Source organism: Ursus americanus, chromosome 18, assembly GCF_024610735.1.
Source record: "Ursus americanus isolate L20-20 chromosome 18, mUrsAme1.1.p, whole genome shotgun sequence".
In the NCBI taxonomy this organism is placed as follows: Eukaryota; Metazoa; Chordata; class Mammalia; order Carnivora; family Ursidae; genus Ursus; species Ursus americanus.
The window spans coordinates 11,340,717-11,368,599 of record NC_142144.1 but is presented as its reverse complement, the minus strand read 5'-3'; the positions used below and the strand labels follow the sequence as shown (position 1 = coordinate 11,368,599).

General features: G+C 48.7%; 1 protein-coding gene across 7 annotated transcripts in view; it reads right to left on the bottom strand.

The window, feature by feature from the left end:
* Nucleotides 1-27,883, bottom strand: part of DENND1A (DENN domain containing 1A) — a 489,116-nt gene that overhangs the window by 35,175 nt on the left and 426,058 nt on the right. For all 7 annotated transcript variants that reach the window (XM_045790973.2, XM_045790978.2, XM_045790976.2 and 4 more), the window contains 3 exons: nt 26,163-26,234; nt 24,855-24,911; nt 16,199-16,330 (listed from right to left, as the gene is read on the bottom strand). In XM_045790973.2, the coding sequence (XP_045646929.2) occupies nt 16,199-16,330; nt 24,855-24,911; nt 26,163-26,234 (261 nt within the window). The remainder of the gene's footprint in view (nt 1-16,198; nt 16,331-24,854; nt 24,912-26,162; nt 26,235-27,883) is intronic.

Sequence of the window (27,883 nt, the reverse complement as noted above, 5' to 3'; positions counted from 1 at the left end):
AAACTCTGGATAGAGGCTCTATCATGATCCCCATTCTCTAGATGGGGAAACAGAAGCCTCTTGCTGAACTTCACACGACATAGTTAGGGAGCTGGTGGCGCTGGTCTTCAGTCTGTGGCTGTTGGGCTCCAGAGGAAGGTCTCAATATGCCCTGTGACTCGCCATCCAGAGGCACCATCTGTGAGGGGACATTCGGGACTGACAGTGGCCCTTCGAGAAAAGCCACAGCACCTGCCACTGGGTCTGTCAGCCATCGTCTCTGGAGAGGGTGTGCTTAGGGTTCAGTCCCCGCAACAAGTCACCTGGCGAGGCCATTCTCTCAGGCTGGTCCTAGGCACTTTCTCCACAGTGAGTGAGTGCGGAGCTGAAAGACATCTCAGCCTGGTCCTGAAGAGCACTGCGTTCCTCCCTGATGTTGACAGGAGTAGTATTTTGTAGTGGTGCTGGTTAATTTGTAGTGGCATTTGTGGTTTGAAGCCTTGTCAAGATCCCTGATTACTTCCCGTGCAAGGAGCTTGGCTGATGGGGAAGTTCACATGCTGAACAAAAGCGGCAAGGCAGCTGTGAGGAAGGCTGTGAGGGGGCCGGGTGACCCCAGCCGCTTGGGGGACAGAGGCGGGGAGGTAGGGAGGAGGGCCAGAAGTGGGGCGGGGGAGGGGAGCCTTTTGTTTTTAGTCAGGTGCAGCTGCTAGCCATTGAATAGGGGGCATCCCATTGGAGGCTGGAGGTCGGGCACCAGATGCGGCCGGGGCTGGGCAGGGAGCTCTGCTGATACGTGCCATTCTCTGCCCAGAAAGAAGCTGGAGGTGGGTGCCTGGGTGACATTCCCAGGAGGTGGGGGGATAGGAGGAGGGGCTTCCAGATGTTGGGAGAGAAAAGCCCCCAGGTACCAGCACAGGCTACTGTGTTTTGGCACTTGCTACATACCAGGTCCTGTGCTAGGAGCTCGACACGTAAGGTCTCTAATGACCTCAACAACCCTGCAGAGAAGGTAAAATCCCCATTTGGCAGATGAAGAAACAGGCTACATGGCTCAGTGACCTGTCCAGGCTAGGCCTCACAGCTAACAGGTGGCAGAGCCAGGATCCAAGCCCAGCTATGTCTGGCCCCAAAGGAGCCCACACTCCTTCCATCACACCCGATATACACAGCAGAAGGAAGGTGCTGAAATGTATCCCCTCAAGACTGAGGGTGCTCCCCTTTCCCTGGGAGTTCTCCTCCAATATCCTTTGAGCTTTTTGTCCTGCTCTGTCTGTTCTGACCACACAGAAGGGTCCATCTTTGCCACCACCTGCATTTCACCAGGCCTGTGTCCTGACTCAGTGAGGGTTTGCTCAGTGCATTTAAGGGCCGGGGCCAGCTCAGCAAAACCGAGGCTAATTTATCATCTCCAGAATGATGTCCACCCCAAGCAGTACACCACCAGCAAATTAAAATAAAAATCTTCGCCTGATTTTGCAGTGGTACAGATAGGACTGCACTGCAGCCTCTGGACAGAGAGTCTGATGTCACAACGGCCTCCACACTGCTCTCCCTGCTGTTCTCCCCCATCCTCCCATCCACCTGCAGCCCGGGAAGCTGGTCACAGCCCCACACACTGTCCTTGGCAGGCCAGCCCTGCCCCCACCCGCCCCATGACGCACCCTACCACAAGCGGCCCCTTCCGGCTAGCCCGATACAGACCCGGCCCTGTCCCTCACATGCTCCCGCTCTTTGTGATCACGTGCTTGTCCTGTGCCCTTCTCGTGCTCGCCTTCCTGATGGGTCCTGCTCATCCCTCAGGTCTCTCCCTTCCCTGGAAGCCACCTCTCTCTTCCTGGCTTGACAGAGTCGGGTTTCTTTCTTCTGTCCCTCCCCTGATGACAGCGGGCCCCTCAAAGGTGGTGCTGTGTCTAGTTCACACCTGGACCCCTGGCTCCGGGCACAAGGCCCGCACATGGTTACGTGCAAAGTACACGCTTGCCCAAGACCGTGGGACTGGCTACGAAATGATCAGGCAGGCCATCGCCCAGCATTCGACGGACCCGGACCAACCAGTCATTGTCCCTGGACTCCAGTCACTCAGTCTGCAAGGCTGGCAACATTTCTGGCAGGCTTTTGATGAGGAAAAACTCCCAACCTAGAGGTATCCTGGTCCAACAGGTTGCGCCCCAGGGCCATCCCAAAAAGCAGGAGACTTTTTGAGTGGAATGCAAAAGCGGGAAGCACTAGGAAGCTTAGATGTGAAACATCCCCAAATTTCCCCAGTGTGTCTGTTAAAGAAAGACAGTCAGGTTCACTCGACAGAGGGGTTTTTTTCTTCCCTTGTAACAAATGGATGGAGAACCGGGTTTTAAAATTCCTGGACCCTGGAATACATTTCTATCTGTGTCAAAGTCTACCCCTCCACCGCCTCAGCAGAGTTTAAAATCCTAGCTAATAGGTTAACAACTGTTTTTCTTCAGCTTCAAATGAAGAATATCAGAAGGCTGGGGGAATATGCAGCTCTCCAATTTGTACGGACTGCACACAGCTCCCCGCAATGTGTGTTTGACAGGACTGACATTTTGTACCGCTGTGAGATGGGAAAACGTGTGACATTTTTATTCATGGTGGCGTACGCCCTTGTAATGATCAGCTCTGGTCGATGTGCTTACCGCAGCAGCCCCAGAGCCCTCGGAGAACAAACAGGAACCCAAGGTGCCAGCAGTTCGACTGCCTTATTAAACACCGCCAGGATCCTAACGAAGACCAACTGCTGGAAAATCTCACTGTCAAATCCTCAAGGACATTGTCAGCGCACAGCTAACTGCATATATTTTTCATTTAAAATACTGAAATCCAGCATTGTGCCATTACGAGCAAGGGGAGGGGCGCCCACTCCAGTGGCCATTCTGTCAGCTGCTGCTTCGGAACTCCAGATGCTAGAGCCAGATGTCCAGTGGGGCTCACGGCTCAGAAAGGGGCGGCAGAGACAGGGAACCGCCTTTCTGAAAACGCAGCGCTACCTTCAGGGTGAAAGGCTGAAAGTTACAGGCCTCTGGTAAGAGTCACCAGGAAAGTCAAGCCACGGGTTCTCCTCGTAAGCTAAAGCAAATCTGCACGATTTGAAAATCCGTTCCGCCCCCCCCCCCCCCCCCCGCCGCCAGCTAGCCATCTTCCTGGAGGTGCACCCCATTACATCCTGCAACTTGGTGCTAATCAGCCTTCTGTTTGGCGGCAGACCTTAAGACATCTGTAGGAACACACGGCCGCGGTAGGCTTCAAACCCTGGCAGGAAAGCTGTGTGTCAGGATGCCCACCTGCAACCGCACCACTTGTCTCAATTCAAAGGCCTCGAGGTCAGCAGGCAGGAGGAGGACCCCCTCCCTTCGGCGGTCATTTCTAATGCTGATGCACACTGATGGATGGGAGCCAATCACGTGGCCGACCCTCGGAGCCTTTCGGGTTGTTACGCTGGGTGATTTGGTTATGGCTGCATACGCTAACGTACTGATATATTTATTTTGTAAATATGTATTATTTATACAGTGCCTCTATTTCCATACCCCAGCCCTGATGCACCAAGACACGCTCTGCTATTTATTTATGGGGTCCTTGTCGCAACAGGCCTAACAAGACGCCTGAGTGTGGTTCTTGCAGGTTTGCGACAAACCGTAAGTGGCTGGCTAAACAACCGGATGCTCTCCATCCATCACGGGCAGAGGCTGCATTTTAAGGGGCTGCCCATAAAGTGGGTTTAGCATAATACTGTACATCATCCTTGGCGGAGATGACCCGGGACACCGGAGAGCTGGCAACCCAGAGAGCAGGAGCCATAACACTCCACACCCTGGGATGGGAGAGAGGCTGGAAGGCTGGAAGAAGCTATGGGTACCCTGGTTCCAGGTCCCCGAGAGAGTAGAAAAAGGAAGGGGGTTGGTAGATGGCCTTGGGGCAAAAGCGGGACAGAGAGGGTAGAGGTCACTGTATCCTACTTCCTCCAAGCTGCCCATCCTGTCCCTCAGCAGAACCCCGGGCTACAGAGGCGGATGGCCACTGGCCCTGCACACCCCAACAGACGTTCCTGTTGTCATGGGCCGTGCCTCAGATCTCATTAGAGCGTGTTGGCTGGAGGAAGAGAAATGCAGCCTGCGTCCAGCCTTGTATCATTCTAAGGGAGAGCGCCAACAGCTCCCACGGACAGCATCCTGCAGATCACCAAGTTCTGTCTGTCTCCCAGGTCTCTCTCAAATCTTTCCCTCCTCTTCACACCCGTAATGGGGTCCCGGGTCAGACTCCCACTAGCTCTTGACTGTGAGTTAGCAGCCTCATTAGCAGTTTCCCTACTTCCCCCGTTCCCATGGCGGCCCAGCGTAAATCTTCCCAGATGCCATTCCCTCAGATACAACCCTCACTGGCTCCTGGACACCCACAAGATACATTTCAAACTCCCCCAAGACCCGGGCACTGCCCACCTCTGCAGTTTGGCTCCCAGCCCTTGCCGGTTGCCTCCTGGCCTCTTGCTTCCCCACATTAGCCCCCCTCTTCTCTGAAGAGCCAGCTTCTCCTGTCCTTTACGTATGTCACTCTCTTTACCTGGAATGCCCTCCTCCTCTGGCTCCACCTAATATCCAGCAGCAATGTCACCTCCTCTGAGAAGTCTGCCCTGGTTCCCCCAGACATCTTAGGGCCCCTCTCCCGCCAGTACCCTTATGTCCATTAGCGTTGCTCTTTCCGTATGGTTTGCTGTCTCTCCCAGACAACGAGTGCCATGAAGGCAGGACAACTTCTTATTCCTCTGTGACCCGGAGGCCTTGGGCAGGGCTTGGCAGCCGCATGCTGCTCATTATATGTTGAATAAGTGAAGGAAGGAATTAAAGAGGGCATAAAAGAATAACTCAGAGTTCTGCCTGGCAAAAAACTTCAGGAATTTTAGTCACAAAGACAGGAGGGCAGCAGGGGAAGAATTCTTAGCTGGTCATCATGGTTTGGGCAAATAAAAGTGTTGGAAGACAGCCCTGGGGCAGAAGCTTCCCTCTTGCCCCTTCCCCACCTCCACCCTCCAATCTGTGGAGAGAACCATCCCCTGGTTAGTCCCCATCTCCTGGCTTCTGCTGACTACTTTATCCCACCTGGCCTCTCAAGGCACCGTTTTGCCAAGATCCAACCCACTGTCCCTCTGCAAACATTTTATTGTCTACTTCTCTGGAAAGTGCAAACAGGGATCCACCTAGAAGGAGTTTGGGACTGGGGCACGCCAGGGAGGGCCAAGGAGGTAGCTGTAACCATGGAACCATATGGCTGATGCGCAGCAAATTCTCAGAAATTCAGTTTCAACTGCTTCCAGGCAATGTTAATCCCCTACCACACTTTGCATTTCAAGTGGGATATAATCAACAATCCCCTGGGAGAAGTCCCTTTTATATATTCTGTTTTCGTACTTTTATTACATTTTAAAATTCTCTGCAGTATAAACAAACAAATGTGATACAATATTCCAGAAGATATGGAACGAAGCCGACTGACAATAAAACTAACGCGGGCAAAACAATAACCTAAATCAGGGACACGTTCAGCACGATCTCAGATCGAGTGTGCAGGAGGCTGGCGTGCAGCTTTTGCTGCCAAGCTGCCTCCCGGTCAGGGGGGCTGGAGGTCAGGTAGGAGAAGCCAGGGCTTTGAATCCGAATCCAGCCAACCGGCCAGGGGATTAGAGTGAGGCCCTTGCCCCTCCTGAAAAGCGGCGCACTCTAGACCTTAGTGCCCCAGTCTGGGTAAGACCTTGTGAAACAATGCAAACACCTACTGGGCACCCTGCCCAACACCTGGCAGACACCAGGAGGGCAGCATTGCTGCTGCTTTTGCAACCCCCCCCCCCACTGCCCCTTAATGGTGTTAAGGAATCTGGGACTCTGTAGGTTTATTTCGGGGAGAAAGCCAAGTCCCAAATCCAGGCAGTGGCCGTGAGCTTTAGCCAGGAGTGAGGGAGAGCCAGAACAAAGTGACAGTGATCTCCACGGCCATCCTATGCCACACTGCTGGAGTCTAAGCAAGTCCCAAACCACCGGCAGCTACCACCAGATGCCTCAGGAACCAGGTGTAAATGATGATGAGGGTCTGACGAGAGGGGCAGACTGAGGGAGAGCCCAGTCTCCAGCATCAGATAGACCTGGTTTGGAATTTTTGCTCTGCCACTTACTGTGTGACCTTGGGAAAGTTGCTTAACTTCTCTGAGCATTGGCTTTCCGGAGATAATAGCAACTGCACAATCTTAAAGGATTGTTGAGAAGGTTAAGTGAGGTGATGCCTGTCAGAGGCCTGAGTCCCACACCGTCCGTCCACGTTATAATGAAAACCAACCCAATCCATCTGACCCCTCCTTCCAGTGCCACCGCTCCGTTAGTCCCCGTCATCCTTTCCCTCTGGGCACGGCCAGGTTAATAATTTACCTAGTTCACACATGTGCTTAGGAACCGATGGGGGCCAAACGGGACAGGCAGCTCCTGGCACAGCACTCCTGTAGCCATGGGGTGGGGACTCCCTGCACGGCCCCTGACACCGAGTCGATTCTCTCAGAGGATCTTGCTTGTGGGATATAATTTATTTTCAATATTTTATGTTTTATTTCCCCTTCCCTACTGTGATAAACTCCCCACCTTTGGCACAGAGAATTCTAATCTGAGAAAATGCCTCCTCTGGTCTCGCTGAATCAGGTTTCCTGCTCTTGTCCTGCTGGGCTCAATATCTCCCTGGCAGGGAGCTGGATTCGGAGCTGCTCCAGCACAGACCTTAAAAGAAATGCTGTTTTTAGGCTCTGGTCAGTCCTCTGGCAAAGAGGCCCCGCTGTCACGCTGCTGAGCGTGTACAGACTCAGGGAACGCAGGAGGCCTGTCGCTCAGGTGCGGCACCACACGTGGGGCTGTAAAGGGAACACAAGCACTGCGGAACACCAGCCACCCCTGCTTTTGGTTCCTCCCTCTCTGCTGAACTGACTGGCTGCTCAAGGGCTCAAGGAGTGCACGAACTTCCCCCACCTCTTCCTGTGACTCGCCACCTTTCATGTATTCACTCACTCACCACTTGGTCATTCCCCAAACTCTCCCTGGGCAAGTCATCTGCACCAGGCCCTGTGAGGCTGCCAAGGTCACGGAGCTGAGGCTGATACGGTCCCTGTCTCGGGACAGGGTGCCAATGCAAGGGGATGGTGCTGACCCAGGGCAGGGAGGGGACAGCTCTGCTCGGAGGCGGCAGGGAGGGCTTCTGCGGGAAGGGGCTCTTGAGGTGGCCTGACAGGTTGATGGGCTTTTGTCAGGAGGAACAGAAGAGGAAGGATATTCCTGGCAGCGGATAGGGTAGGAGTTGATTAATGGAGCCCCCCCACCCCTGCCCCACAGTCCCCAGCGCCCAGCATGCGGTCTGGCCTGGAGCAGATACCCACGAAGAGCAGTGCAATGAATGAGTACAAATTGTGTGTTGAGGACAAAAGGATGGGACTCTGTCCGGGGGGTGGGGGGGCACTTAGCAGGGTCTTGCAAGGTGACAAGCACTGGCCTTGGAGGATGGCAAGTGCCTCCAGCCCAAAAGGGGTGTGGGTAGGGGGTCTTGGGTGTGGGTAGGGGGTCTTGGGTGGGGGTGACTCTGGCAGGGCCCTAATATTTGGGTAAGTTCTCTGACCACCAGGCGAATCTGTGATAGGGGAGAGAATCCTGGGGACAGTCGCACACTTGGCAGGACCAAAGAGCTGGCCTATCTCAGTGCTCGCTGATGTTTTCTGAGACCCCTGTGCCTCACAGACCAGTTGAGGAGAGCAACATGTGACCCTGGAAAGAGAGAGATGTAGGGGTGCAGTGGACTGACGTCCTGGCAGAAGTGGGGTGGGGCACCTCTGGGGGAGGTCAACGACAGACTAAGACACGGCAGTGAGAGAAGCTCATGAAACAGGAATGAGTTAGAAGCGGATACTGGGGCCACCAGAACAAAGGTGCCGTGCTCTCAGCACAGAGCTGGGGTACAAGCCTGAGCTCCAGTCATAAGCAACATGGCTTTGAATCCTGACCGTTGCTTCTAAGCTGTAGCAAGTCTCCATCGTCCCTGTCTCTGGCCTGTCTCCCCCTCTGCAAGGGGAGACGCTACCTGAGGATCCCTTGGGGGGCTGAAAGGACTAAGTGGGCTAACCTGTGGGAACTGCCTAGCACGACACCCGGAGCTGGAATACGTTTCTCTGGGTCTCGGGGTAGTGCCTGGCACGCAGTGAACAAGTCCTGCTCACACTCCTCCCACGAGGGCCCTCAGACCGTCCAATGCCTTGCATAGAATAGGTGCTCAGACTGTTGTTAAAGTGCTCAGAAGTCCTGGGGCAGGGGCGGTCAGGGAGGGAGCTGACCCCGGCCCCTGGTCTGCAGCCATCCTCACCTGTGCTGAATGGGGCCCGGGGGCTGTAGCTCAGGCAGCACATTGCTCGTGAACCTGGATTTTTTCCTGGCCGCTGACACCTCCCAGCCCTTCCACCGTGCGTCAGGAAATCCACTCCCCCCCCCCCCCCCCGTGCTGAACTCTCCGGCCTTCTCAAGCTCCCAGGGATGACAGGAATAGTTTCTGAGAAGGCTTAACCAGAATTCTCTAGAATTTTCCACTTGTTATGAATTTCCAGAATCTGAGCTCTCTCTTTGATTGGCAAGTGTTCCCTCCCAAATCGAACATGTGTGCTCAGAGGAGCAAACCCTGGCCTTGTTAACCTTCCAATGGAAAGCTGTCTCTGGGGTAGCCTGGGCTCTGAAAAAGTGAGTCCACATGGAAAGAGAGGCCTAGGGTCACCCTCCCCGGGCAGACCTGACAAGGGTCTTTTTTAACCTTAAACCTTTTTAAACCTTAAAAAACCCACCAGCAGTTAGGGCCCTTGCTGCTTTTGGAACGGCAGTGAATGAGTCAAAACAACTTGGGATAGCCACCCCACTAGGACTGGAGGCAGGATGGTCTGCAGTCTCGCTGCAGTTGGCACAAAAGCTGGACTGGAGCCAGAGGGGCTGGACTGGGGGACCACTACGGTAGCACCTGCCGTCATGTGCACACACGGCTGAGACAGCAGGAAGGGGGTGACAGAAAAGGGGAACTAGGATTTGGAAGGAACAGGGTTTAAAGACCAGCAGGCCGGGACTCTGCTTTGTGGACTGCGAAAGCATGGCTGATGAGTTAGGCCAAGAAAATGACTTTGGACCACGGACCACGATGCTTGCCAGCTCCTCACATCTGGTGCCCCAACGTGCCCCATGGCCTCTTGTGCTCACTCTCCTAGCCAGCCAGAAGCTCGGGATCTGCTCCCGCCAGCGCCATCTCCTGGCCATCCTGTGAGCCCCTCACCCTCTGCTCCATGATGCAAGCCCTCTTCCGTTGAGGTGCTGGTTTTCCCACCAGAGCGGTGGGGACACAGGTCAGTCACCAGGGTGTACAGGCAGGCAGGCTGCCGCTGAGTCAGGGGGTGACTGACAGCTGGCCCTTCTCCGCAACCCCCCCACCCCGGAGAAATACACATATTTACTGAGGGCCTAAGTGCAGCACTTAGTTGAAGAGACTCACTGAATCATTACAACAACTTATGACATGGGGACTATTATCCCCACTCCCAAGATGGGGAAACTGATTTCACTGAGGTTAGTAACAGCTAGATAGTAACAGAGCCGAAATTTAATTCCACAGCTGCCTGATGCTTTGTGCTTTGTCCTCTCTCCCACGTTGTCCCCCAGCAACCGATCAGCATCTGCCTTTTCAGTAGTTACGTTTTTGTGGGGGATGGGGGCTGTATTTGCATTTTCTGTTTCCGTGAACAGGTGGTATGTACGTGTGTGCGCACCCGCATAATATTTTGACTACACCACTCGAGAGCAAGTTTCAGACTTCCTGGTACTTTGCCCCTAAATGATTCAGTGTGCATTTCCTAGGAAGAACCCCCCCAACCATGATTATTAACAATAATTCCATCGTATCGACTAACATCCTAGTCCATCTTCAAATCTGCCAACTTCCCTGGGAATGTCTTTAAAGCTTAAAAAAAAAATACCCACCATAACCCAAGTTAAATTCATACTTTGCATTTGGTCATGCAGCTTCGTCTCTTATAGACAAAATCTTTGCTTTATATGATATAATTCAAGGGACACCAGGCTTTTCCTTCCCTTGCCGGCTCTCTCCCTTGCTCCCCTGCTCCCTAGGTCAACCCATCCTGGGGACGGGGGTGGGGGTGGGGATTCCAGTACTCTGCTTTTTACCCCTCTTTCCTGAGGCATACAGGACTAGACCTTGGGAGTTCATAAAAACACGAACTAAGAGGATCTAAATTTCTATAATACAAAGCTGTTTCTACTTGGAAATAAAACCCTTATTTATGGAAAGTGATTTGGAAGTAGTTTTTGGCCACTAATGGAATATTCATTTTTCTTCTTCACATGAACAGAATTATAAGCATAGCAACTGAAATAAAACCAAATAACTGGCCGGACAAACAGCAAGTACTTAAACAATAATCAATCAATTATTAATCAACTTAAAAATCCACATCAATAATAAAACCTTAAGACGTTTACTGCCTGCCAGTTCAGCGCCAGGGCTTGTGGTAGACTTTCCAGAGGCTCATATTCTCACAGGGGAGGACAAGCATTAAAGAAATAATTACGAGGCTGTGCGAGACGCTCTGCATGTGCCAAGTTCTAAGGGCAGCATAAAGACGGGAGCAGCTAACTCTTCCCAGGGGAGTCGGGGGATTTACAAAAGGGACCTGCTCTGAGGGCAGACAGGTAGACCACGGAGGGCCTCATGTGCCAAGCCAAAGATGAAGAGGGAATGTTTGGGGGTGGGAAGGAGAGGGAGGTGACAAGGCCACTTGTGGATGCCTCAAGTGGACCCTGCAAGGCCATGTGGGGTGTGTAGTGGGGGTAAGTCTGAAGGCCAGAGGCCAGTTAGGAGACTGTGGAACCGCCCAGCTGAGTGACAACACAGCTTGAACCAAAGCTGTGAGGGAGGCCGTGGGGAGGAGAGGAACTGAGCAGTGCCCAGGAGGCGGAAGGGAGAGGCCATGAGGCGACAGTGAGTGTACTCAGGCTTCTGGAGAGACAGTGGTGCCATTCACTGAGGTGGAGATGGCGGATGAGGAGAGAGTCTGTCGGGGAGTGTATGTTCGGACTGGAGGCTTGTGGCTTGAGGTGTCTGGGGAACACCAGAACATCTGTTGGAGATGTTTGGGATGCAATGGCTAAATTGAAGGGAATCGTGTGTGACTTCCAAGCTCAACGGGGCAGAAGGGGTTTCTCAGGGCACTCGGAGCCAAGGGTGCTGAGAAGGCGTTCACTGGCTGGGCAGCTTTTCCAGCCTAGTGCGAGATTGGCACAAAATGACCCAGCTCGTGCTTTGTCAAGCCAGAGCTCTCCATATGCACAGACAAGCAGGCAACCATATTCCAAGAGCTGTTCCTGGGGGTGTATCCAAACCCCTCTGTCCCAGATCTCTGGAAGACATGACAGTGCTTAGTTTGGGCTTCAGTTTAACTGGCTTTTCAAACTTCCTGTTAAAGAGACTTAGAAACCTTGGCTCAATTGGGAGAATGTACTTTTTGGAAGCTACCAGATTGGAAGGCAGCCAATTATTTCATTTGCAGGATCAATCATTTGGAGGGAACACATGAAGGGGGCCCTGTGGATTTACCCTGATGCCTGATGTTCTCGGGGGAGCCCTGTCCTCCCACTTACCGAGAAGGCCTGGCCCCTGGCCAGGCACACAGCACTGCCAGCATGTAGGCAGGACCAGAGCTCAGTCACTGGGCCATGAGGCTCCCACGGTTAGTCGGGTGCCCCTGGCCAGGGTGGAGGGCCGAGAAGCAGAGGTGCTGCTGGCTGTGCAGTGTCAATTAGCTACTAGTTCAAGCACACGTCTTCCACGCCTGTTTCCTTGTTTGTACAACGGGTATTGTGCTTTCTTCCTTATCAGCTGGTAAAGACTCAGCGAAATGAGCACAGATGTGAAAGCACCTAGTGGCCTGTCCACCTTATTAGACGCAGGGAGCAAAGCAGTTTCCATGGAGGTGCTACCTCTGCTGATTTTCCTGAAGAAGGGGTCAAGGCAAGATGTCCTGGCTGAGGGGTGAGTGGAGGACCCTGCTTCTTCACCTCTCCACACCTACAGAGACGAGGGAATGTCCACTCCCCTTCCCAGGAGAGAAAACCACGGGGGGATGCTTAGCTTCTCTCTGCACCCTCTTGCTCACTCCTGCCAGGGAGAAGAGGCGTGCTTCCCTTGGGGTTTGGGAGAAGAACTGAGCATGCTCCGGGCTCCGCGCACCCTTGCGGCTCCCTCTGTGGAGCAGTCAGTCCACAGGCACTGCTGGGTGCTGCCTGCCATTGTCCCCTTCTCCTGTGTGCAGGAGCGCAGTCTTTTTAATTCTGAAGTGAAGTTTTAGCAAGCCCATCTGGCCTCAGGTCTAAAACAGTATTCTCCTTTCAGCCTTATCAGTAAAAAAGCTGGCATTTTTATTTCATTTGACTATCTCCCGGGCCTTATTTCTCAACTATTCCGAACTTGGGAGGGGAAAAAAAGAGTTATTTAAAGGCTCTCTAAACCTAAATACTTTCCGAGGTAGGAACAGGCATTCTCAAGGTATCTGAGATTTTTTTTTTTTTTCATTAATAATGATTTTTTATTATATTATGTTAGTCACCATACAGTACATCCCCGGTTTTCGATGTAAGGCTCGATGATTCATTAGTTGTGTATTCTGAGATTTTTGAACGCTTTAAAGAAACCGTACAGGCTAAGGACGCAGAGGCTCACTAAAAGTCCATTTACTTCGCTCTTGTCTGGAACCATCAACAGGGCTCATCTCGAGCGCTGAGTGGGGATACTTGTGCCTGCTTTAGAAAACAAACGAGTTGTTCGTGAGTTCAGTTTGTTGACAAAATATTTTTTAATTAGAGGGCTCAACCTGGGACTCCGGAGAGCGGTCCTGGGGGTAAAGAGGTGGCCTCTGGGGGCCCTGAGTGCCCCGAGCTCACCTCACTTCTGTTCTCATCACTCTGGGTTGGACTGTCCATTTGCTAGTCTGTCTCCCTCATTATGCCCCACAAGGACTTTTTTTTTATTTAACACATGGTAGGTCTCAATACATGGATGAACAGATGCATAATTAAACGGAGGGATGGTCCTAGCCTCAAAGGAGGAAGCTGCAGTGAGGCAGAGAGGCAGGAGAGCACCTTCCCTCCCCTGGCAGAGGCAGCGCTGGCCAGCGCCCGCACAGCTGCGCCTGAGGGCTCCACGAAGGCCGCTGCCCCTCCCTGCCACCGCGCCCCGCATCCCCACGAAGGTCCCCTGGCTGGCTACGCGAGTGCTACCGGATGTAGTAACCAGCTCAACAGTCTCTGTCCCCGCTGGAAAGCTAAGCGTTCTTCAAGAATGAGATCCACAGAAATGCAAACCCAAGGCAAAATCTTTCTGAGGTTAGCGTCACCGTCTGGCTAGTTTAAATTATTTTGCTGGGACGCGTTGGCTTTACCAGACATCAAAGAGCTGAAATGCCTGCTTGGTGAGGGAGCTGGAGGGGGCTCTGCGGGTGGGCTGTCCTAGGTTTTTGTGCTAGCACTGTGGCCCTGGCTGGGTCCCTTCAGGTCCCTGGGCTCTACCTCTGGGTCCCGCATATGTGGCTAATAGTCCCTTCCTCAAAGGGTTGGGGCAGAGATGACAGGCTTCCCCCAAACAGAAGGCACACTGCTGGGGCCACATGAGTGGTGCAGGCGATACATGGACTGACACTTAAAAGATTTTTTTGATATGCCTTAGAAAAAAACTGGACTAGGACGTCAGACCTGTGATTTTGTCAACGTCATTACTTAAGATGAGGCTAAAGCTGGTACGGATGTCAGGTCTGGGTCTATTTAAAGAAAAACAGCAAGGAAAAGAATAGCACAGATGGTAGGAGGGTGTGGCAAAAATTTTTTGAAATGGAACTCAAAAGACTGTTCTTTGAGGAGAAGAGAAAGTCCCTAAAACTCATCCTTGCCAGTAGTAGGTGCTCTAGAAACACTGCTGGTTCCGGTCACAGGCCCATCAAACCGGGCGCCGGCGCTGGAGGAAAAAGCACGGAAGGACAACCTAGCCCAGGGGCGAAGCCAGAAAGGGTTAAAAGAAAGGGGTCTGCAGTTTCCCTGGCCCATCCCCCCTGCAGCTAATCTGTCACCTAATGAAGAAGCGGCCGGCACAAGTGAGCTAGCTGGCAGTTCACTTACAGCAAACTGATTAAGAATGTTCAACCAACAGCAGACTGTAGACCTTTCCAGAGAAAATAAATAGAGTGTAGACTGTATGCAAATGTGTTTGTCACTTTGACAGCACGTCTCAATTAAGGCATCTCGCGGCTGTGGGTAGGCTCTGCGGCTGCAGCTGTGAGGGAGAGCCCGCTGCATGGCTGATACTTGGGGCTTGACCTTAATCCGCATGCATGCATTAAAAAAAAATCCTGCCTTCCTGTACACTTGCATAATGCTGGCAGCCACGTGAGGGAAGTGACAAATGGGGAGAAAAAGCCACTTTCATCCTCTCCAGTTTACAGACCTGTGAAGGCACAGACAGCTCTTATTTCAACAGAGTTTGGGGTGGCTTTTTTAATTGTTTATCCCCCACCCGCGCGCACACACACACTCTTATGCTGCATTTAGCTGGGAATGACATTAAAGCATCTCTACTTCTTGCTGAAATGGAAAGAAGGTTTTTCTCCATTTCAAATAGGGCCTCCTTTTTTGTGTTTCGAAAATGGAATGTTTAACACCATGAAATCCCTCTTCCCCGCCCCCTCTTTCTCTGTAATGGGCTTCAAACTCCAGCGAGGGGCTCTTTTCATGGGAAGGTTAGTGTGTGCAGGAATGAGGACAAAGGAAAGCAGGAAGCTGGCTCTGGAATGCCATGCTGGTTACAACGGGGGCTGTGCTTTTAGCAAACTCCGCCAGGAAACTGGGGTGCAGATTTCTCCAACAGGGCCTGAGCCCCGAAGAGGCCACTCTTCAGGGGTGGAAACACACCACCATCTGAAGAGAAGCATTAACCAAGTGAGCACTGCCCCGGGAATGCTCCTTTCTTGCACTACATTTTAATTTTTATAACGTCCTTTTTAAGTGTAAAATCCGAAAAAGGGATGAACCTCCCCAAGTTTTAAATTGTACGAATGTATTATCTGAAAATACTGATTACAGAGGAAGATTCTTACGTGTCAACAAACTCACCCCTAACCATAATAACCCAGAGCAACCATTTCATTAATTCTCTTCATTTCTAAATAGCTTAATGCCGGTACACAGTAGGTACTTGATAAGTGTCAAAAACAGAGTGTTTAAAAGGTATGTTTCTAGATCCATTATGTGATAAAAAAAAGCAATCATATTTAAGATAAAATCATAAAGACGATTTTAATCATGCTCCATCTAATAAATGGCTCAAGAATCAAGTGATTTAAAAGTAAGTAACCGTGCAAATTCTTGTCATAGTCTCATCTTGCTGACGGCCATGTTTCACAAACCAAATAATTATGACTTTTGCTCATCAAGAGAGTCAGTTCAAGAGAAAGGGGAGAGTGCACAATCCTTTTCAGCTAAAAATATAACCACTGCTTGGACATAGATTTAAAAATTCAGTTTCTATAAGGAATACGATGTTTTACTTAAGGGGGGAATCAAACAAATAGACAATTTTTCAAATGCTCAGGTCATCAAAAATTGTTGGTGAGAGAATCAGATCTCTAGAATAGTAGCGTGGGTGTTTACTCCGAGAAGCACGACTCCCGGTATTGATTTTCAGGAAGTACATTAATAAAGAACTCCTAATTGATTTTTTTTTTTTTTTAAGACTTCGCTTGTTGCCTTTTATTTGAAGGTGCAAAGAAGGGCCTGGGATGCTAAAGTGTTCTAATGAGATGCTTAGCTAACGGAGGCGACTTCAACAGAGTGCCTTGGAGTGGGGGAGGTGGCAGCCGCATTTAATGACTTCATTCAAGAGTTGAGCTCATTTATGACCAGAGCCATGCTGTCTCCTCAAAATTTTTGAAAAATTCCCCTTCAAACCACGTTTGTACCAAATAAACATTCAAAGATGTGCACAGCTCCATGGAGTGGTTTTGCCAAAGAGAGCGGAAATGGAAAGCCTGTCTGCTGCAGTGTTCTAGCTTCTGCTAAAAAAAACAAAACAAGACCAGTCCAAGGGCCAGGGTACATACCTGTCCGAAGTGGACTGTGATTGGCCTCCGGTCTTCTCGGAGCTTCGGGTCCTTGACCTCCACCAGCGGGGATGGCACCGTCTTTGGCAGCTGGTCTTCCATGGTGGGGGCGCAGCCATTCTCGGTGATGTCCTGCGGGGAGAAGCCAGGCGGGGTTGGTGTTGGGGTCACGGCACCTGCCACAAGCAGGTGCCCCCTCCAACCCCCCAGCTCAGGGGCTTGCCACAGAACACTCCCTCTGGGATGTTCAGAGCCTCTCCTCCTGCTGGAGATGGAGGGAGCAGAAGGGTAACTTGGCTCTTTGACTTTTAAGGACAGGAGAAATCAAAATCATACACGTTAAGTTACAAAGACAATATAATAATTCATAATAGCGGGGGGGGAGAATCTTTTTGTCCTACTACCTTACACAGCTATTTCCATTTTTACATATTCACTTTGTCCACATGCAGACATTTAAAAATTACTTGCAATCACAGCTCATGCATAATTTTACATTCTATTTTTTCCTACTATATTATAAGCATCTCCATGGTGCTACAGCCATTTTAATGATAATTTTAATAGATACATAATATTTCACTGAGTGGCTATGTAATAATTTAATAAACCACTCTACTATTATTGAGCATTTAGGTTATTCCTTTTTTCTTCTTCTTTTTTTTTTTGTTTTTTCTTCCTAAACACCATAGTGATAAACAGTGAAGTTTTCTTTCTTTTGGATTATTTCTCTTACAGAAATACCTAGGAATGAAATTACTAGGTCAAAAGATGTAAACACTTTAAGCCTTTTTATTCATTCTACCAAACTGCTTTCCAATTTACACCAACCACTGACAATGGATGAGTTATCAGTTTCATAGTACTTGTTAGCCTTATCATTTTAAAAATGTATTGCTAATTTAAGAGGTGCAAAATTAGACCTCATTGTTGTTTTAATTTGCATACTTTGTTATTTGTGAGTGTGGACACTTTCTCCATGCTTGCTTACTGATGACGTTACTGTCTGTGGAAACGAGGTGTTTGGCCTCCCCCCTTTCCTCGCCTTACTTAGTCTTTCTGGCAGAGAACGCGGAGACCCAAGTCTGAGTTCGGATTTTATGATGTGGAGAACATTTAGAGAACCAAAGTAATACTCTGAAATTCAGAAATTTACATTTAATCTGGGCTTCTGTTGAATGAAGTCAAAGTATAAAGAAAAGAAAAACCCCAATGTGCAAAAGGCAGGTAATGCTTCCTTTGGTTCTTTGCGGGCGGGGGGGGGGGGGGCCATGGTGCCCACTTGTGTTGTACGGACCACACGTTTTACCCAAGTTGTGAAAGTTACTTAGATCTTCATTGGAGTAAGGCAGAGAATAAATGTTCAAATAAAAAACATCTAAATAATGATTTTTTTTAACCAAGTAAAAATACTCCCAGTCAGAATGAAGTAATAAAGAAAAATCCCAATTCTTTTCATTGCAAAAACAAAGACATATTTTGGTCAACAAGACACACACCTTTAGTACTCATTAAATTCTGCACACACAAGACTTGACAACGGGTTGCTTTTAACTTAGCCAAATAAAGAGAATGGTGGCAAATGGAGGAAATTGGTCCCTTATTGGATAATAATGCATTAAGGAAGAAACACATGAGAACATTTGTGAATCTGTCTCCTCATCTGTAAAATGGGGATATGGTAGCTGTGAGGAGTAAAGGAAATAAAGTGACATAAATGTGTCTAGAACATTATGATTTGATAATGTACTATGTATAGCACTTCATAGTAACGGAATACCTACTAATAAGGTATAGACTTTATTATAATAAACTGTAGGGATCTTGCTACCTTCAAACCCATACACCCAGCTGCAGCCTCTAGCCCTGCTTGGTAACAACACAGGGAGGTGATGGCCTCTTGGTTTTGCAGGGAGGGTGTGCAGTAAGTGGCCCCCAAGTCTTAGCCTGGCTGAGGCTGTGTGATGAGAGGCTGCCGACAGCCAATTAGAAATGGCTCTTTTAGAAAAGGGGCTGCCCTAAGGTGCTCAGGTCAAGTGGAACAAAGAAGGGGAGGGGCTCCATCTGCGCCAGAAAGTAACAAAGGGCAAAAGGGGCATTCTGGATCCAGGTGGGGTTACTGAGAAGACAGACACAAAGGTTGAGTAAAGCCAAACAGTAAAAAAAAAAAAAAAAGAAAAGAAAGAAAAGAAAAAGAAAAGGAAAAAAGAAAAAGAAGAAAGAAAAGAAAAAGAAAAAAAAGAAAAATAATCCATTTTTAGTTCAGGAAAAATACTGCAAGTGTTTGTGAGTGACTGGCTGAAAAAAAAATAAATGGCGCAGTAAGGTTACATGGTAAGAAAATATTGATAGTAATAAAAACTATAAGATGATAGATATTTAAAAAAATGTATGTGGTAGTTTTGGGAAAGGTGTCTTAGTTTAAACTTATAAGTAAACACTGTCTTCTAGATTTGTTTTTACCATTGACTAGCTCATCTTTTTGACCTTTTTGCACCTATTTATTTTTACAACAGGGAGACCACCACCTGCTTGGTGAACTTCAAAGCTACGGGGAGAATGAATTAAAGGAGATGAAATGTGAGGGAACCTGAAAAATGTTCCAGTCCTGTGCAAACTAAACGTTAGCTCCGTATCCCCTGCAAAATGGAAAGAGCACCAGCGACAAAGAGCTTCCCTTGGCCGTGCTGAGCGCCTACTACTGGCAGGCACTTCTCCAGACCCTTGACCTTCACTAGCACACTTAGTTTCCACAGCAACCACAAGGTAAACAGGATTATCGCTCTTTTGTAGGTGAGGAAACAAGGCTCAAAGAGGGCAACTCACCCAAAGCCACACAGCTAGAAAGTGGAGGAACCAAGAGCTATGTGATTTCTGGCATTTGTACCGATATCGACCCGTAACAGCAGCATACGTGAAGGTATTCTGAGTTGAGGAGGTGCTCAACGGACCATCAGGTGTGATCTCCCCTTCTGTTACACTGACCCTCTGCTGCCACCCCTTATGCTCTCTTTGCACTAACTTCTTATCCCTAAAGACGGTCAATTCCTTGGGGTTTGGGTTCTCTGCCCCAGAGCCTTGAATATATAGCACACGCTCTCCGACAAATCTTTGTAAATTGAGTTGAACATTTGGAAGGCAAATGTGTCCGATATACAAATGTGCTTGTGCATCAAAAAACAGTGCTGCACATTAATTTTCTTCAGTTAGAAGATCCCAAAGTGCAAAAGACTTCTTACAAAGTTCTGTGGGGCTCACCCTGCCAATTTATTCACTTCTTCCCTATTTCCTATAGCTGGAGAAGGACAATGGCTTCCTCTCATAGACAGCAGAGTGGGAGGAGCCCTAGTCAAGAAAGAAAGATGGCCAACTCATATCTTCTACTGTATCTACTAGCAGAGATCTCATACACAGTCGAGATCCTGTGATTAAAGAACCTGTGGTCTCAGAATGAGCTGAGGAGCTGTCTGTCGGCAAAGGGTTTGGGAAAATAGGCACTTTCATGCCCTTCTGGAGGGAATACAAATTGGCAATTTATATCAAACCCTAAAAGAGGTGCATGCCCTTTGGCCCATTAATTATATTCCTAGAAATTTATCCTAATGAAATAATTAAGAATTTCCACAATGTTTTACCTACGAGAATACCTGGCCTAGAAAAAAAACTGGACCTAACTTAAGTATCCACAAAAGGGCCGATTAATGTATATATGCCCATCAGATAAAATTTTCTGTAGCCACTTAAAACAATGACATGCAGAAGAAACATTTAGTGGTCTGGGAAATGCTCAGAATACAGTAAATGAAAATGCAGGTTATAAAACAAGATCATTTTCTTTTTGCTCATCTGATTTGTTGAATTGTCTCCAATAAACACGTTTTTTGTTTGTAAACAGAAACAACAAAAAAAAAACTGTTGAAATGTCATTTTGGAAGTGCAAAACCAAGAAGCTGACAGGAGGGGTAAATCTGTTCCTTCCCAAAGGGTCACATAGGAGGAAGGCACTAGACAGAGCTGCAGGTCAGAGGTCACCACAGGGTGACAAATCTCTTACCAGGAGCCCTGAGCCCCAACCAGTTCACACCTCTCGGTAAAGTAAAGGAGTCAGAAAATAATTCAGTTCCCGTCACTTTCCTAAGAGTTTTCTGGAATCAAAAATCCTGACTGGGGTCTACCGTCCACCTGTCTGTGGAGGAGGGAGGGACAGTGTGCAGGACGTCGCTGGACAGAGGACCTCTGAGAAGTTAGGAGGCAGAAACCCAGGGCAAGAAGGGGTCTGAGTGGCCTTGGGTAGGAGCTGGGGAGGGGGCTGGACCAGGATGGAGCCGAGGATATGACTTCCTGAGGCAGAGATGCAGGTAGAGCCTTCCTGGCCGGGGGTACGCAGACAGCACTGCCTGGTTAAGGAAGGGCAAGCGGCTCAGCAGCTGGGGCATTCTAAGAGCCCCCCAGGCTGGGGTGGAGGAAGGTTTGAAAGGTGTGAAAGGTTTTAATCAAGAGAGTGACTCAGTCAGGGCTGCGTTCTAGAAAAATTGCTCTGGTGGCCATGTGGATGACCAAAAGGGAGGTGATCCCATGCCAGCCATGCTCTCAGGGTATGTACACATGGGTTTCTGGACAGATCAGCTGCTCTGGATGTGAGACATGAGGAAATAAACAGGATGGAAATTCCCATCTAATGAGTGGCTCCTAGCTGTTGCTGTTGAAAGCCATTACCTCTTCTAATCCTTACAACAATCCAGTGAAAATTGATCCTTCCCCTAGTTACATGAGAAAAAAAACAGGTTCAGAGAGGTCTACTAAGTTACTCAAGGTCACACAGTTAATATCCTACACAACCAGCACTAAACCCAGCTTATCTACCTCAGAAGCCCAAACACCACACGGTGGCGGTGGCGTCAGGGGTTCAAAGGCCCTGGTGGGCGTGAGGCAGAGCCCTTCACATCTCTGACTCAGATTGCTGGTCTCCATTTTCAGATTTGTGCAGTGCCCTTCTCTTGCAGTCTACTTCACACCACAGCGAATGCAAATTAAAATATGAATATTGATATCAAAACAATATCCAAAGTTGGAATTTCTATGATTGAGGCTGCAGCGTATTTTAATGTGTTGGAGACAGGGAGCTGACAGTTGTGTGATAAGGTGTGAAAATGTCTGTTCTACGAGAGTCTACCTAGATCTTCCTGCCCCACACATGCTTCCTCCCTTCAATACACTAGGAAATATTTGGCCAGACTCAAGGCTTCGCTGACCTAACTGTGAATTCGCTCCTCTCCGTCACAAACTCTTACACCGACAAGCTCGATTTATCTTTCCAAGATCAAAGATGTAGAAACTTTCAAAAGGGCTGTGAAATGGGCCCATTTGACTCAATTATTCTGATACAGAGGAAAAAAAGATCATTTTTCAGGGGTTTCCCAATGTACAAAAAAAATAACATCCTCATGTGAGTATCTTCACGTTCCCTGCGGGCGAGAAGGAGCACGTGTGTGGCCATCATCTTTCAGACAGGGCCCTCTGATGCCAGCCTTGCGTGGTGCCGCCAGAGAATCCAGTGTGTTGACAGGCAGGAGCCCAGCCATGCGGCGTTCTCCTGCACGTCAGGCCTGGCGGGGAGACGCTCTGGAGGAGAGCACCACATCCTCCCTTTAGAAAGCGGCAGCCGGGTAGCATCTTGGCCATTTCTTCTTCTTCCTAATTTTGAGCAAGTCAGACTTCAAAGGAGGCCAAGCTACAGAAGAACTTGACCACCTTGCTGCATTTATCCAGAGAAATATGTTATCCATCCTTCTTTTTTTGTTGTTGGGCTGAAGCAGAGCAGGTACGGAATAAAGCCACACTATAGTATCTATTAACAATTATTTGCCAATGGTCACACGGATACCCTGAAAGCTCCTCTTTCAGATGCTTTGAAAATCCGCAGCACAAATGAACAAGGGATGGAAAAGGGGCCCCGCTCAGTCATATTAGAGATGGACCCTCCACACACCATGGTGACCTCTCCGCAGGTCGGCCCCACATTTTCTATTTGCAATTCAAACCCAAGGCGAGAGCGCAGAGGGCAAGACTGGGTTCTTGATTATATCTGCGAGGTCACCATCACTATGCAGAGTTAGAGGAGGCCAGGTGGCAACCCAGTACATTTGAAAATTGGATCTTTGTTGGGAACTGCCTCAATTTCATAGCAGAAACCAAACTTGAGATGTCTGTATTAGACACATCTGGGGAGCCACACAGATATGTTGCCATGTGAAGGGGAGGGGGCAGAGGGGAGGGAAACAAAAAAGCCAAGGAAATATTTTCTACTGCAGTGAGAGAGGTCAGATGGAGCCAAATCCTAAATTAGCTCAAGAAAGGGAACAGGAGAGCACCGCTGAAGCCCAAGTCCTGTCTGCACTGAACAATGCTAGAGTTTCAATTACAAAATAGCTCTTCCAAGAACAACTGCAAAATATCAAGTCTGTAGAAATCTGTAAGACCGAAGGGGGGAAAAGTGAAAATTGAAAAAGGTGCACTAATAGATCTGTCAACAGTCCGATGGTGACAAGCCACATTTCTATAAAATGCCTTCACCATTTGTGTCACCTGAAATGTACTGACACTTTCTATAGAACATTATCTCCTGAAGCTATTCTTGAAAAGACTGGCAGGGGGAAGAGGAGAAGGGGAGGGAAAAAAAATCTGCTTTAGATACTATCAAGGAAAGGAAGGGGAGGTGGCGTGGAAGGAGGGTGATCTAGATTGTTTAAGTGAAGCTTTGAACAACAACATCAAAAAACTGGGGCTTAACTGGTTATTTGCAGAAATGTTACGTATCAGAAAAAGGGGATTTTCGTCAGGCCCAAGGCTTCCGCGTACTGGTAGGGAGGCGAAGGCCGGCAGAGAGCAGATCTGACCAATGAGGAATATCTGTCCTCTGCCTGAGGAGGGACCCCCTTTCTTTACTTATTTCAAGGAGTATTCTAACACCAGCTGAGCCTACGATCAGGTCATCAAGGAGGGAAAATTTGGTGAGAGAAATACCCCCTCCCTGCCACTCTATATTTTATCCAACTCAGTTCCATGCGACTGAGATAGGAGATAACAAAAAGTATAGATCGGACTTAACATCCAAGGAAAGAATTCCACCTGCCAGCCTCTGGCAGGGCACAACAGACCACGGTTAGGGTCTGCCTGGATTTACAGGACAGGATCTTTATTTTGGGACTCGAATCTCAGGTGTTAAAAATTCCCTCTCAGGGGCGCCTGGGTGGCACAGCGGTTAAGCGTCTGCCTCCGGCTCAGGGCGTGATCCCGGCATTATGGGATCGAGCCCCACATCAGGCTCCTCTGCTATGAGCCTGTTTCTTCCTCTCCCACTCCCCCTGCTTGTGTTCCCTCTCTCGCTGGCTGTCTCTATGTCTGTCGAATAAATAAATAAAATCTTAAAAAAAAAAAAAAAAGAAAATTCCCTCTCAGCTGAAACTAGGAATTTAAATACTTAGTTGGAACAAATTATTTTGCAATTAAAAGAAAGGAATCAATTCCTTGGACCATTTCAAGTTAATTAGAGGTCCTTTCTGACTTCATAAAATTAAAACTGCTTTCAATTTTTAAAAAACTGCCGAGATAGACAAAGGCCCTTGTTAGAGTTGCACATTTGGGGGTGTGGGATAATGAAAGAAGTGCTCCCAAACATTTTTTGGAAAGCAAACACTTGTTTCAGGAGGGTAGTATGAAACGCTGTCGTGGTAAGAGCACGGACACTGGAAATGGATGGGTCTGGAACCTGATCAGGGCTCCCTAGATTCCAACAGTGACCTTGCACAAATTCCTTCACCTTTGAACCATAGTCTAGGCACTCTACACAGGAAACGGGAATCATACCCCCCAGGGTTGTTCTAAGGCTTAACTGTGAAAGCTCCCAGCCTGGACCATCCTCAGTAAGTGGTTATCGAAGGGCGGCAACTGTGAAAATGATGACATTCGTTATCACATAAAAATGCCCTCTGCTGTATTAACCTCCCTGTACAAGGCTAGAGAATCAGGCAGGGGACTCTTGGTCAGCATGGAGCCTGTAGGATTTCATACCATTTTACTGATGGTCCATGAAGACCATCAGAGTCTTCTCCCTGTTGCTCAAGAGGCTCCAACAGGAACTGCTGGGCTCCTCTTGGTCTGGCCAGCACTGTGAGGAGAGCCCACAGCGTCCTCCTGAAACCCACCCTTTGTGCGCCCTGTGTCTGTGTGGTGGCCACATGCATGCCCAAACCACAAATGTCATTTCCCTGGAGATGCTTCTTGGTTTTGGTTACCGGCAGCCCCAGGGCAGAGGTCAGCTGTGGGATGAAGAGGTGCCCAGATGGGGAGGCCAAGCCAGTTTCTACACAGCCCCATGAACCCCAGGCCCGGTGGGGTGGGCAAGGGGCAGACCGACAGTGGTAACTCTGAACTTGCTTGCCTTTGTGGGTTTAAGCCAGTCTTAATGTTATTTGAAGACAGTTTTTTGTCTGTGAATATTTATAACAGTGTGAAAACTCCCGGACAGCTGGTAATGCATTTTGAAGTGTGCTAACAACACTGTATCAAACAGCCCTCTATTGATCACATCGTACTTTTTTGTGGCCACGCATTTCATACATGGTGCTTATACATTTTGAATAAGAACTTCAAGTACCTTTTGCTTCAAGCGGTTTTTCACCTCTTTTATTCCCATTTTTGCATGATCTTTTGCCTGCATGAAAAATTAATTTAAGTTAAGATTCCCTCTCTGTTTCCAGCAGGGACTATGCTTGATTTCAATCCATCGCGAATCACCTTCTCTGATTACTAGAAAAAAGAAGGAAAAATGGGATCATCAAGTCGAAAACATAATGGCTATGAAAACAAATACAATGTTAAGAGGTTAAAAAAATCCCTTAAAGAGGTGACAGAGATTTTATTTTCTGCATTTTGATGGCACTGAGTATTTTTTTTTCTCCCCCCTTCCGAAGGCCTTCTTCTGCTCTCTATAATTATTTATCATCAGCAGCCTGGTGACAGCTACCAGGACGTGTGGATGAAGCAGCAGCTTTTGCGGCTGCAAGAATCCGAATATCTAGTACATTTGACCGGGGCAGGGCCTCAGGACCAATTTTCTGCCTGGGCTGACTGGCCTGAGCAGACACATCGCTGGGTTCCCCTGGTGCCATTTCTTAAATCTCATTTCGGCACACGCCCTGGCTTTTATTTTCTGTCATTTCAGACCTGTGTGGTTCTGCTGGCAGCCACCCGCCCAGCTAAAATAACTACAATTTAAGCACAGAAAGGACTAACAAAATTAAAAATGGAAATAAAACAAAACCACCCCAGTTAAGTGGCTCACAGTCAAATTAGCAAGCAAGAGAAACCATGAGAAAAAAAAATACTTGAGGCTTGTAAGAGATGGAACATCGGATCGGGAGCTGACGTGTTCTCCTATTTTCTCTCTGCTGTGGGCATAAGTCTCACAAACAATGCACGTCCTATAGGGCAGTGGCGAGAGAGACGATGAAGAATTTGGGACCACAATTGGGGAGTGCGTCCCACCATGAACACTCTTCAGTAACCAGCAAAGGGGCTGCTTCATTTCGACACGATAATGGGGATCCCCGTAGCAAAGGTTTTACCAGAACACCCGGTAGACCACGTCTCTGGGTCTCAGGGACAGAGGCGCGGAGCAGCCAGCATTTCAGCCTCCTGGTCTGCATTTTATTAAAAGCTAAAACCAGTGGCTTCCCATTTCTTGACTGCAGCAGCTGTGAGCAGAAACAGTTTAACATGAAAAACATCACTGACCTGGTCACCAAATAATCAACACTAAGTAATTCTAAGAGCCTGGGAAGCTTTAGGAAACAGCACAGCAGCCCCTGAATCCTCTCTGCAGTATAGGGTCAGGTAGGTTGAAGAGTTTCATCAGGCTGAGGGACAGATCTGCTCGGGTCCTGAGATCAAGACCAGTACTCACAAATTTATAGACAGTCTTCATAGCCGGGTTCGCTTTCGTTTTTACAGTATTCAGAATTGCTCCGCTTCCTTTCTGTAATAGAAACGTCAATTAGCTGTTGGGACTCAAGGCAGAGTGGGCCAACACCAACAAAAACCTCTTCTCTTTAAACAAGTTAAGCAACATTCCAAGAGGGTGTAATTTAATTAGAGAAACAGGCCTAGGTGGTAACCGGTCCTGGGCAATTAGTTATGGCCGTGGCAGCATCGCTATGGGTGGGTACTGGGAAAGCGGGGTGAGGACGAGGATAGGGATAACTAGCTGCAGGGGGACTCAGTGTTTTGCTTGGCACCTGTCTGCTGGCTGGAAGAAAAGCTCTTCGCAGGCTCTCTGAGGCAAGGCTTCCCCATAGTAATCTGTGGCTTCTCAAGAAATTCTAGTTTATTTGGCTACCGTCGGTCACGTGCCTTCCTTTCCTCACCTTGGGTTTCTGTGTTGTTATTTTTAATCACTCTGGTAGGCTGCCTTCCTTAACATCGATATCTTGAGGGAAGGAAAGAATGAGTAGCCATCAACGTGAATCATGGCTTTCGTACAAATCCAACATACCAATTTCTTGGTGCAGTTTCTTTGGGAGAACAGGGGAGAGGAGGAGGAGGGGTGGCTTCCCCAGTACACAAAGGAGGCAACGAATGGATGTGAAGAGCACAGGCTCTAGACATTTTGTGAGGGTTCACTGCAGAGACACCCTGTGTTAGCCTGGGAGGGTACTAAGTCCCAGGGAGGCTGGCCTTCGCTCTCAAGGGCCTCCAGTCTGGGGGGCGCCCCAGGGTAAACAGCTGCAGCTGAAGGTCGGGACAGCTGCACTGGCTGTGTGCACAAGGTGTGTGGACACAGCTCACACTTCGCATGGTCAGAGAAAGCGTCAGAGGACGAAACGGGAAGGATGAAGAGTTCATGTGGGGGACAGGAAGGGTAAGGACATTCTAGGGATAGAGAATTGCACATTAAAACAGTGCAGACACTGGAAAGCCCTGGTGTGTTCCTAGCAAGTGGTCAGCATATCACGGGAGGAGTGGCACGTGGGGCTGAGGCCAGATGGGGCCAGCTCATGAGGGGCCAGGATATGGAGTCTATACTCCAGAGGATTTTTAATCAGATGCATCAAAAATCAGATTTGTGGTGGTTTGGAAAGATAATTCTGATTTGAACAAAGAGATGGGATCAAGTGGGTATAGAAAAGAATAAAATACAGTAATGTAATTACGGGGATTAACTCTTAGTACAATTTTTGGTAACAGCCCACATTAGAAATTTTGAGCTTTAATTAAAAACATTGCAGTTTGACCTAGAAAGTATTCTATGTTGTAGGACAATATGAAATTTTTACCCACTCATTTATTCCATACTGCTTTCCAAAATTACTCAGTATCCTATTTCAATGGCCCTTTGGAGTATTAACACTCCTTTTATCAATCAATCAACAAGTCCTTATTGCTTGTCTATGATTTGCCAAGCGCAGTGTTTGGCCATACAAGAAGAACAAAAGAGGTCTTTCATTGAGGAATTGCTTACTCTCGGCCAACTGCAGCCACTTCCAAGGGACCTGCCTTGCCAGCAGTGCACTCGGCCCACAAGCAGAAGAGAACACTTATCACATTATGCTGGAGTTGCCTGTTTACGTGGGCAACCCCAAGAAGACAGGGAGCTGCCCCAGGGCAGGGACTGTGTCCTCTTGCTCC